At 39.2% G+C, this 12205-nt stretch overlaps 1 protein-coding gene across 2 annotated transcripts in view; it reads right to left on the reverse strand.

The window, feature by feature from the left end:
• Window positions 1–6282: 6282 nt before the first annotated feature.
• Window positions 6283–12205, reverse strand: part of VSIG4 (V-set and immunoglobulin domain containing 4) — a 48582-nt gene continuing 42659 nt past the window's right edge. For both annotated transcript variants that reach the window (XM_011383382.2, XM_011383384.1), the window contains 5 exons: window positions 12104–12166; window positions 11520–11597; window positions 9116–9220; window positions 6858–6879; window positions 6283–6520 (listed from right to left, as the gene is read on the reverse strand). In XM_011383382.2, the coding sequence (XP_011381684.1) occupies window positions 6283–6520; window positions 6858–6879; window positions 9116–9220; window positions 11520–11597; window positions 12104–12166 (506 nt within the window). The remainder of the gene's footprint in view (window positions 6521–6857; window positions 6880–9115; window positions 9221–11519; window positions 11598–12103; window positions 12167–12205) is intronic.

Raw genomic sequence — 12205 nt, forward strand, 5'->3', positions numbered from 1 at the left:
AAGGCATTGCTTGCAAATATATTTTCCCATTCAGATGGTTGTCTCTTTATCTTGTTGATGATTTCTTTTGCTGAAAGAAGCTTTTTAGTAGTGCCATTGATTTATTTTATTTTTTACTTCCCTTGCCTTTGAGATCAAATTCGTAAAATCTTCTAAGTCCAAGGTCCTTGAGTTTAGTTCCTATGTTTTCTTCTATGCATCTTATTGTTTCAAGTCTTATATTCAAGTTCTTAATCCATTTTGACTTAATATCGGTGTGTGGTGACAGACAACAGTCTAGTTTCATTCTTTTGCAGGTGGAGTTCCAGTTTTTCCAGCATTATTTATTGAAGAGGCTTTCCTTTCTCCACTGTATGTTTTGGGCATTTTTGTTGAAAATTATTTGCCCATATAATTGTGGGTTAACTTCTGGACTCTTGATTCTGTTCCACTGGTCCGTGTGTCTGTTTTGCTGCCAATACCATGCTTTTTTGATTAGTATCACTTTGTAGTATAATTTGAAATTGGGTAAAGTGATAACTCAGCCTCATTCTTTTTTTTCAGGATGGCTTTGGCAACTTGGGGTCTTTTGTGCTTCCATACAAATCTGATGATGTTTTGTTCTATTTCTTTAAAAAATGCCGATGAGATTTCGATGGGGATTGCATTAAATCTGTATAATGCTTTAGATAATATGGTCATTTTAACTGTGTTGATTCTTCCAAACAAGGAACGTGGAATATATTTCCATGTCTTTGTATCTTCTTCTACTTCTTTTAATAAGGTCTTATAGTTTTCATTATATAGATCCTAAGTATTTTATTCTTTTGTTGCAATTGTAAAAGGAATAATTTCCCCTCTTTCGTTCCTGATTTTGTTTAGTTGTGACCTTTCTTTTTTTTTCTTTAAGGAAGCTAGCCAGGATTTTGTCAATTTTATTAACATTCTCAAAGAACCAGCTCTTTGTTGTATTTATTTTTTCTATTTCTTTTGTTTTCAATTTCATTTATTTCTGCTCTAATTTTAATTATTTCTTTCCATCTGCTGATTTTAGTCTTCATTTGTTATTCTTATTCTACTTTTTAAAGATGAGATGTTAGGTTGTTTATTTGGGCTCAGTTTTGTTTTTGGAGCTAGGCCTGTAATGATATGAATTTTCCTCTTATGATCGTTTTTGCCATGTCCCATAAATTTTGATATGTTGTACTATCATTATCATTTATCTCTATGTATCACTTGATCTCTCTTTTTATTTCTTCCCTGACTCATTTATTCTTCAGTAGCATGTTGTTTAATCTCCACGTATTTGTGGTTCTTCCTGCTTTCTTTTTGCAGTTGATCTCTAGTTTCAAAGCATTATGATCAGAGAATATGGTTGGTATGATTTCAACTCTTATATTTGTTGAGGCTATCTCTATGTCCCAGTGTGTGGTCGATCTTTGAGAATGTTCTATGTGTACTTTGAGAATGTATAAAGCAGCAGTTTTGGGATGGAAGGCTCTGTAAATGTCGATTATGTTCAATTGGTCTAATGTATCATTTAAAGATGTTATTTCCTTATTGATTTTCTGTTTAGATGACCTGTCCATATGCAACAATGGGGTATTTAGGTTCCCTAGTACGATAGTGTTTTGGTCTATTTCTCTTATTAGTTCTGTTAGTAATTGCTTTACATATTTTTGGGCTCCCTGATTGGGAGCATAGATATTAATAAGTGTTATGTCTTCTTGGTGCATGATTCCTTTTATCATTATGAAGTGTCCCTCAGTATCTTTCTTTACCTTTTTTTATTTTGAAGTCTATTTCGTCCGATATTAGTACCACTACTCCCTCTTTTCTCTGAATGCCATTTGCTTGAAATATCATTTTCCATCCTTTAACTTTGAGTCTATATTTGTCTTTGGGGCTGAAATGTGTCTCCTGGAGGCAGCATATGGTTGGGTTTTCTATTTTGATCCAATCTGCAACTCTGTACCTTTTTATTGATAAGTTACGTCCATTTACATTTAGTGTGATTATTGAAATATGAGGTCTTCTTAGAGCCATTTTAACTTTTGATTTCTGGTAGCTTGGTGTTTCCATTGCTTCCTTGTCCTTGTGTGTTTGTTTTATTTTGGTTTGCTTATGTGAATTTTCCCTCTGATTCTTCTTGTTTTATGTTATATTCTTCAGTTCTGAATCTTTGTTGTGTTGTTACAATTATGAATGTGTAAAGGATAGTTATATATATACAGTCATCCATTTTCTTCTGCGTGTGCCTTATCTCCATTCCCCTTTGCGAATTTGGATCTTTGAATCCTCTCCTTTTCAGTTATTGTTGTCTCAATTTGTCCTTATGTATGCTGAATGTTCATTACTATCTTTCTATAGCAATTCTCTTCTTATCATTTAAGCTTATAATGCCCTGTTTTTAGTAAGGGTTGCACTCTTCTGCTTCTATTTGCCTGATAGTCACCTTACTCTTAATTATGTTTTGTTTTGTTTCATTTTTTGCCATTTTGTTTTAGGTTAGCTGACCCCTTCAGTATTTTCTGTAGTACAGGCATCATAGTGGATAATTCCCTCAATTTTTGTATGTTTGGAAAGGTCTTTATTTCTCCTTCATATCTAAAAGAGAGCATAGTTGGATACATTATTCTAGTCTGGTAGTTCCTTTCACTTAATATTTTTAATATGTGATTCCACTCCTTTCTGGTTTATAAGGTCTGTGCTGAGAAGTCCAAGGATAATCTAATGGGTTTCCTTCATAAATTGCCATTTTCTTCTCCTTGGCTGTACTGAGAATTCTATCTTTGTTGTTGATTTTTGATAATTTTAATACGACATGTCTTGGTGAAGGCATTTTAGGGTTGACATAATTGGGTGTTATGTTGCCTTCTTGAATTCCAAGCTCCAGTTCATTCCTTAGATTTGGGAAATTCTCATCAATTATTTGTCTGAAAATGCTTTCTAGTCCTTGCTCCTTTTCTTCGCCTTTGATAATGCCCATTATTCTTATGTTTCCTCTATTGATGGTATCAGCTATTTCTTTTATTTCTCTTTCATTATTTTTCATTGTTAGCTTTCTCTCTTCTTCCTTCTGATTTATTGCTAAGTTTCTGTCTTAGACATCACTGATTCTTTTCTCCATTTGGTCAATTCTATTTCCCAAGCTTGCTATTTCATTTTTCAACTCTTGCACTGTGTTTTTTTTTTTTTTCTCCAGAGGGTTTTAGTCTCCTTGTTCTGTTCATCTCATTGTTTTTTTTTTTGTTTGTTTGTTTGTTTGGGGTTTTTTTTGTTTGTTTTTCAGTTCCTGAAATTGTTGATATGACTTGTTTCAGAACTCACTGAGTTTTTTCAGAAGTAGAATCTTGAATTTTGTCATTTAAGTCGCATATTTCTATGTCTGTAAGCTTATTTTCTGGAGATTTTTCTCTTTCTTTCTGAGATGTCTTTGTCACCTTTGTTGTTCATGGTGTTTAATAGACTATTTCTCCACCTGGGCATTAATGGAAGTGTATTCTGCTGTTTTTCCAGAAAGAAAATTTATTATATAAAGGTCTCTTTTTAGCCTGTTGCAAAGAAGGCACTTTCTTTTGTTTTCTAGTAAGTGGCGTCTAAGCCTCTTGGATCCCTGCTTTATATAAAGCCTTAATAATGCCTTTTTATTTTCTTGTCGATAATTAATCACACTCGCTAGCCTCAGTTTCAGTCTCTGTCAGTGTTATTGACAGTTTCCTTAGTGTTTGCTCAGATTACCCTGGGGCTTCACAGTGTTTGGTCTCATAGGATATGTGGGGAGGGGCCCTCTGTGTTGGGGTTTGGGGACTGTGGCTCAGTCTCAATTTTGCAACTGGGTGGGTAAAAATCAACTGTTGTTTCTCTGCTGTCCCACTTCTCTGCCTTCCCCTCCTGTCTGCTTTCTGCCCTGATAACTAGGCTTTTCCACCCGCCGTGTGGTGCTCACAGCAGTCCCAGATAGGGCTATTCAGGGAACTCACCATACATTCTCCCCTCTCCCTTCTCCTACAGGGAGCCCTGGTGGCTACAAGAGGCAGCTTCTTTATTTCTCCCAGTCTACTGCCCAACACCCGTGGTTCTGAGCTGTGGTAGTTCTTATGCACAGATTCCACACTCAGACGTGCTGGTGTGTAGTTTGTGTGTGTGTGTGTGTGTGTTATTTTTGTTGTTGTTGTTGAGTTTTAGATGTTCAATTTATTGTTGCTTCAAGGGGTGAGATCTGGGGGAAATCTCTTCCTCCGCCATGTTTCTCCAAACTCCCCTTCCCTCTCTTCTTGAGATCTCCTCTTACTCCCCTACTTTCCCCTGACCAACCACCTGCCTGAAACAGGTCGTATGTTATCATCCCATTTTTGTTTAGCCTATCCTGTAGCTTTGAGATAGTCCTAAACCTATGACTCTCTTACTGGCTTGTGTTGTATAAAAAATTTATCAGTTTTGAGGCACAAATGATCTCTAGAAGTTTCCTAATATATTCTTCTATGAGTTCACAAACTCAACATCTGGTCTCTGTTCTACAACTGGCTTGAAGTATTTGACTTTAGGCAAGTCACTGTTTTTTCTCTGGGCTTCATTTCCTCATCCTTAATGTGAGAGAGTTAAAATCAATAATTTCTAATCTCTCCAAGACAAGAAACCCTATGATATCCCTGGGAGTCCATAGCTTCTATGGAGATACTGATCTCTGGATTTGGGACTCCTTTTATGCATGGACATGCAACTAGAACTCTCTTCTTAGCCTCAGTAATTCTTTTCTCTAAGGGTAGTAGGAATAGATAATGGTTGTTTTAAATGGCTATGTGATCTTGACACAGCTGTTTTATGAAGGAAGCTGAGGTTTCCACTGGGTGGGGGCCCTGTTTCAGAGGATTGTAAACATGATAGGAAAGAAAAAGTTGCTCCTTTCATAAGCTATGCAAAGCCGGCAACTGGGGATGAGGAAAATGCTGAGGTTTTAACCATGGACTTGGTAAGGTGGTCATGGTAAAGTGGAGGACTCTTCATTTTTTACTTTTGTGTACTATTTTGACTTCTGTAATTATCCAAAAAAGGAGCAACTCCTGATGAAACCTGAACTGACCTTGGGGTTGCATTGGAAACAAAAGTGGCAACATGTCAGCTTTTACAAAGAATGAAGAATTTGATTTAACATGAATTACATGAGGGGGAAGAAGTAGTGTTTACCTGGCCTAAAACAGGCTTTCATAGGGGAGACTGATTTAAAGATGTATGTATGTGTGCCCACACACAGACAGATAGACATACACACAGATGCTCACACTCCTATTCCCCATTACTGCTTAAGGAGAAAGACTTCCTTGTTCTGAACTCCACCCCATATTGTATGAAGGGACCATGAGATAGGGATGACCTACAAAGAATACAACTATTCCAAAGATTTTATGATTCTAGGAGGTAGAAATCCTTGAGGGTGGTACATCCATACTTTGGAAAGAAGGGGAGCCCTTTATCTCTGCATCCACAGTCTCCTGAGACAGAAGAAGGTTTCATTTTTTTAAGGTTTCCAATTAACCTGGGAAGAGCCATCCACATAGAACTGGCAAAATGATTGGGAAAGGAATAATAGAAGGTAGTTGAGTACAATTTTACCAAATATTCATTGTGTTCCAGGTGGGCCCACCTCTGAAGTGAGGTAAGCGTGGCATGGATGGGAAGCAGAAAGATCAAAAAAAGTAAAGGTGCTATCCCAGGGTCCCAACCATCTCATCTAGTCTCACTTTTGGTAGGTCCTTGAGAGAAGACCAATACAACCAACGTTGCTATTATGATTAGATATTTATTGAGCACCAAAATGTTATAACACTAGACTTACAGCATAGGAGCAGAACTAACCCCTGGCCTGTTACATGACAATCTCAATTAAAAACTATTTGGCCTTGAAAAGAAAAATGATTCTGGACACAACTGATTCCCTAAGCTGGCAGAGCTGAGCCTCATTCTGGTCTTCTGGTGACAAGAGGCCAAAATTTAAGTGGTGTCTGGAGGCATGATGACCAAATGTTAGTGGTATGGGCACTTCTCTCTGGTGATTATAGAGAAGCAGCAGAAGTCCAGGCAGGGATACTACAAAGGCTCAGGGCCCAAGCTAGCAGCAAGCTTGTTTGCGTGCATGTGGCAACTTCTTAGGCAAAGCCAGTCACTCATATGGATTCCATTGTTGGCAGAGAAGACATGTTGGGCTATACAGGAAAAGAGGTAACAGGGAAGGGGGGGTGGCGTGCAGAAGGCAGGAGCTAAAAAGGCAATTATATCAACAGACCTTCGCCTAGTAGGGAAGTTTTAACACACACTCTTGCTCTTGGTTGTCAGAAGTTCATAATCTGGAGGAACTGTGTGCAGCAGGTGAGAGTAGTCACCATTTATCTGGGCGATGATCTGGTACTCCTGTCCCAGGCAGGGTTCATCAGAGTAGCTGTTGCCCGGAGTCTGGGAATCTGACTCTTCACTGGAGCAGCCACTTGTGAAGATGTCTGCCCTCAAAGTTTCACCAGAGTTGCTGGCTTCCCTGGCATGCACCCTGTAGCTGAAGAGCCCACCATTCATAAGAAGGGACTTGAGGACAGGACCCAGTTCTCCCATCCTTCTGCTCCAATCCTTGAAACTGACTCTCAGACTCTTGTCACCCAGAGATTCTGGGAACAGAGAGTTGGTAAACTTGAATTATCTTGTGTGTTTGGTGGGCAAGGACAGAACTCAGGAGGTGCTTCAGAGAAAGAAGAATGCTATGCCCTGACCTTGAAGGCTTTTGGACATAGAATTGTGTCTGTGCCAAACCTCCTTTCTTCCATGCCAGTGACCAACAGAATTGAGGGAAGGGAAAGAGTTAGAAGATAGATGATGGGAGGCTATCTTACCTGGCCACTTCATAGATGTGCTCTAGAAAAGAAGGAGAAATCAGGTCAGAAGTCTTCATGGAAGTGGACAAGGGCCAAAAGTGAACCTTGGGTACCAGTTAAAAAGTGAGGGAAGGGGAGACATAGAGGGAAATCTCTATGTTCGGTTTTCCAGCAACTGGAGGGGATTGGAAGGGTGAGTTGAAACATAAGGATATAGATTTCTCAGGAAAAGGAAGAGGAAGCATACTTGGTAACTGTCCTCTTAGGCATACTCTGACTCAGGACATTGGGCTGGAACAGTTGCTTAATGTGGTGGGACGAGGAACACTGGAACTAAATCCATTCCCTAACCAGGAATCTTGCCAAAGATCCCCTGGGAGTCCTCGTGTGAAACTTGGCAGCCAGGCTGGAGCCCAGGTATAAGGGGCTAAATTAGTCTGATGTCAGGGACTGTGGCCTAAACCATTCCCAAATGCATTCATCTCCACCCTATATCTGAGAAAAAGTCCCAGAATAGGTCATCATTGCCTTCTCCTGTGGAGAAGTATCTGCATTCCATGCAAGCTTAAAGGCTTTATGGCCTGGTACGAAGATCAATGTTTCTTGGTACTGTCCTCTACCCTATAAAGGGGCTTATAATCTTTCAGACATGCAATTGGGAATGCATGTGTTGCGCTACAACAAAGCAAAAATGTCATGCTGCTGCAGACCTTCTCCTTTGTGATATTCTTGTATTTCCAAATCCTACCTCCTCCATTGGCCTAGTAGCTTCCATACTTCAGGGGTTGTGTTATTTTCATTTTTATATACCTAGCTCCTGGCACATAGTAGTAAATACATGTTGAATTGAATCATTGCCCCCAAAACTGCCTCCCTTATAGAGAGGTAGAAAACAGGAATTCTGGAAAAGGAATCTAGGAAGGGAAAAGCATAAAGGTATAAGATGTATAACCTATTTGCTTGTTTGACTTCAGTGACTGAAAATGAAATTAGGTATGAGGGAGTGGTGGAGGTAGAGAAGATAAACTAGAACTGTGTCACAGAGGGCCTTAATGGAATGCTACATTTTGACCTCTATCCTCTGAGTCATGAGGAGCCTGGAAGGTTTTTGAGAGGGAAAAAATCTAATATGGTTCCAATTTATACAACGTCTCATTGAGACTATAATGACTATTTTACTTTTAGTATTCTTAGAATTTGTAGCCACTTGAAATATCTCCACTTCCAAGTTTAGCCTTATGATTCATAGCCATGCTAACTGGCCAAACCCAGAGCTGATACTTGAGACCCATATAAAGGAGATACTCAAGGCTCCCTTCTCTTCTTTGGTTATAAGGCCCCATGTAGGATCCAAGATATTTGGAAATAAGAGCTGGTGCAGTGGAATAAACACACTAATGCTAGGTAAAATGGCTACTACAGCAGGCATTGAGGTGTAGCTAAATTTTACTTAAGAATCATCTCAATTATCTTTTTCCTTCTCTGTTGGCTCACAGTTGGTAAATGGCCCTACCAACTGCACCTTAATCATCTTACTCTTCTGCTTTAAAAACTTTGGTGTCTTTTAATGCCTTTGCAAGTCCTAGAGAAAAAAGTCTAAATTCCTTAGTCTGTCATTCAAGACCTACTGTATCAGGAATTAACTTTCCCTTTCAGCTGTGTTTCATCATTGCTCAGCTACATGAATTTTCTTTATTGATGAGCCCAGTTATTTTTTAAGCCTTTACACCTTTATGCATACAGTTCCTCCTTCCTGGATTACTGCCCTTTTCCAAATTGTTTTCATCCTCCAAGGCCTGGTTTTAGCCCCACCTTCTTCTGAAAGTCTTTGCTAATTACTCTAGCCCTAACTGTCTCTCCACCACTCTGGATCTCTTTAGCATAGATTGCTTTCTCCAGGCTTTGAGTCTATAGTTTTTATTGCTATGTATCATTATTAATAAACTCCATAATTCAACATTGAATCTCCTAAATAAATTGTAAGCAACATGAGGCCAAGGGTTGTGACTTCTCCTTCTCTTGAATTTTTATTATACAACCCATTACAGAGATGGCTGTATTAGGGTGGGTACCAAAGATTTGTAAATTAACTTACACCAGTTGTATTAACATTCTTCACTTGCATATCTGTCTTCATGCAATGCTACCCTCACTTCAAAACTAGGCTGGGAAATCTTTGAAGTGCCTAACACAGTGTCTGATGTAGAGTTTATGCTCAACTACACTTCCAAAATAAATGAATAAGCAAGAGCCACCCAGTCATACTTATCACTCACCCTGTTGAGATGTCTTCCGGCAGAGCATGATATAAGCCATAGTGAAGACCACCATACAGCACAGAGAGATGATGAGAATGATGACAAAGATAGGCAGGCCCTTTCCTAGAAGGCGAAACAAGACCAAGTGGTATCTGATTGAAAATTAGTCGAGAAACAGAGATTCAAATTATCAGCTTATACCGGTGCACACTTCTTTCTTTTCCATTTTCCAATTCCTCCTAAACTTCTTAACTATCCAGAGAGACAAACAAAACCTCAGACCCATGACAAAGACTTGAGAGAGGCTGGAGACTCTATGTATAAAAAATTTCTTCCAAACCTACAGGTTGATGTCTGATTGTCCTGAGCATTTGAACTATTATTCCATGCTTTTCATCTCCTGGGTTACTTATTCCAATTATATCTACAAGATAAAGAAAACCACTAGTCTGGGCTTCCAGTCTTGGATCTGTTATTTACTGGCTATATTGCTGTGGTAGGCAGAATAATGGTCCTCCAAAGATGTTCACATCCAAATCCCCAGAATCTGTATGCTAGTTTACATTGTAAGAAAGAATTAATGTTGCAGATAGATTTAAGGTTACTAATTAGCTGACACTGAGATGAGAGATTATATTGAATTACCTGGGTGGGCTCAATGTAATAAGGGTCCTTTTAAAGTGAAAGAGAACAGAAGAGGAGGTTAGAGTCTGAGAGAGATTTAAAGATGCAATGTTGCTGTTTTTAAAAATGGTGCAAAAGGGCCAAGAGCCAAAGAATGTGAGTAGGCTTTAGAAGCTGAGAAGGACAAAGAAACAAATTCTCCCCCAAAATCTCCAGAAGAACACAGCCCTGATGACACTTCATTTTATCTCAGTGTGTCAGAATTCTGATCTACATAACTGTAGAATAATACGTTTGTGTTATTTTCAGGCATTACATTTGAAGTAATTTGTATAGCAGTCATAGAACAATAAATACAGTGACCTTAGTCAAATTCTTGACTAGGCCTTAATTTTTCCATAATTTCAATGAAAAATTGAATAATGTCTAATGTACTATAGTTACAATATTCTAAATCTAGGGGGCAAGATCAGAGATAAAGAAGGATAGAGAAAGGAATTCCAGTGTCCTTAGGATTTATTGCTGCAACTGACTTTGCTTTTACCAGATCCCAAAATATTCTGTCTTAGAAATCTGGTATTTGTGGTAATCAGAGCTCTAATTGGAGTTGAGAGAACCCAAGCTATAAACTGATACAAATCAAGGGAAGATTCCCCTTCGGGGGAGTCAAGTAGTGAAAAACTTGATAGAGGATGTAGGGCACAGATTCAACATCTGAGAATTTCCATTTCTCCCAGGGTTATCTCCTCATCTTCCCAAACCAGCTCCTCAAGAGGTATCTTCTAATCACCCTTATCCTATTGGATATTGCCCTGAGATAAACATGGAGTCATGAACACCTTCAAGCCAAAGGTGGCAATGCATATGTGGCATGTGCGCGCACACACACACGCACGCGCGCACACACACACACACGCACACACATACACAAACAAACAAATAAAACACAGAGTTGGGCTATGTACAGAGACATCCAAGAAACTCAGCAAGCAGGAGAGAAGTACAAGAATGTTAAATCCACTGTCAATGACACAAAGCCAGAGGATGAGATCAGGAGTGGTAGTCATCAAATTATTTGGCATCAACCTATCAAAAACAGATGCCTACTACAGACCTTGTGTCTTAGAGGTCCTCTGTTGATACTAGGCATCAAATTTTTTGTTAAAGGACTGTGTAGTGGTCTGGAGAGCAGTCTAAGTGATAATGGGGAGCTCAGTGGTTAAGGGAAGCATCTAATTATCAACTAGTGTAAGAGTATTTTATTATTTTAACAATCAATGAAGTCACACTAGTGCATACCAGCTGAATATCAGCTTCAGGTGAAACACAAAAGAGCTTCTTTTTTGGGTTTGGATCTCTGAGACCATGACTTGAAACTTTTGGAAGAATCCAAAGTCAGTTGCAAGCTGCTTGGTGAACCCTGGTAGAGTTTGAGTAATGAGGCTTTGCCATTACTCTTATCTGGCCCAATGCCTATATTGCTATCAGAGCTGGCTGAGGTCATGGTCCCATTCTCATTCTTGCTTAGAATGTTTGTGAAGTATATTACTATGAAAATAGAGAACCAGCTAAAAACACATCTGCCACTCCTCCTTAACCCGATTCTGATTTGCTTATCCCTGAATCTGTCTCTCCCTCTCCATTTCACCCATCCCACTTATCTTCAAGGCCTTTATCCATTGTTTGGAACATAGCAGATAGTAGTTGCAGTCAAATGCCACAGAACAGTGCATATAGTGGAAAGTTTCAGTAGCAAAGTTTAGAGCCAAAAAGGAAGAAGTTGTAACATTGTTCTTACTTGGTGCAGCATTGGTCTCCCTAAGATAACCATTTACTTCAGTGGTCCAGCTCCAGGATGAATTCACTGTGGATGTTGCTATGACAACAGGATATTAGGATCAGAGGCCCCTCTTCCAGCCAGGAACTGTGATGTGGAGAATGACTGCAAAGTTTGGGATCCTTCTCTGGGCATCTGTACTAAGCTTCCCCAAATTCCTGGTCATGCCATTGCTCACTAGTACTATGAGGTGAAATATCTTAGTTTCTTACTGATGGGGGTGAGAATAAGGCCTATAGAGGGGAGGCAACATATGTAAAGTCTCACAGAAAGTCAGACTAGGAGCAAAATAGAAATCACAGTTTTCTCTTTTCCCATGGGGGTATTCTAAGTCTCTCTTTCCTTTTGCCTTAGAAGTTTTCACAAAGAGAGAGTGTGAATATTTCCATGGAAGGTATTTTATTTCCATCACTTTATTTCCATGTTCTCTATGAGGAGCCCACTGACCTCTGATTACCCATCTAATGGCATTGGGCTTTCTCCCTTGGCTTCCATGACACCACTTGAGACTTCTCCTTCTCCAAAATAGCCCTAGTGAAACTTACCTTCCAAGTGGAATTGCATGGTTGTAAGTGCCTCAGTCTTGGTTTCAAGTGACTTTGAGGAGTCTGCAAGAAAAAGAAAGCTCAGTCAAGGTTTTTGACACT

Source organism: Pteropus vampyrus, unplaced genomic scaffold, assembly GCF_000151845.1.
Source record: "Pteropus vampyrus isolate Shadow unplaced genomic scaffold, Pvam_2.0 Scaffold516, whole genome shotgun sequence".
Taxonomy (NCBI): domain Eukaryota; kingdom Metazoa; phylum Chordata; class Mammalia; order Chiroptera; family Pteropodidae; genus Pteropus; species Pteropus vampyrus.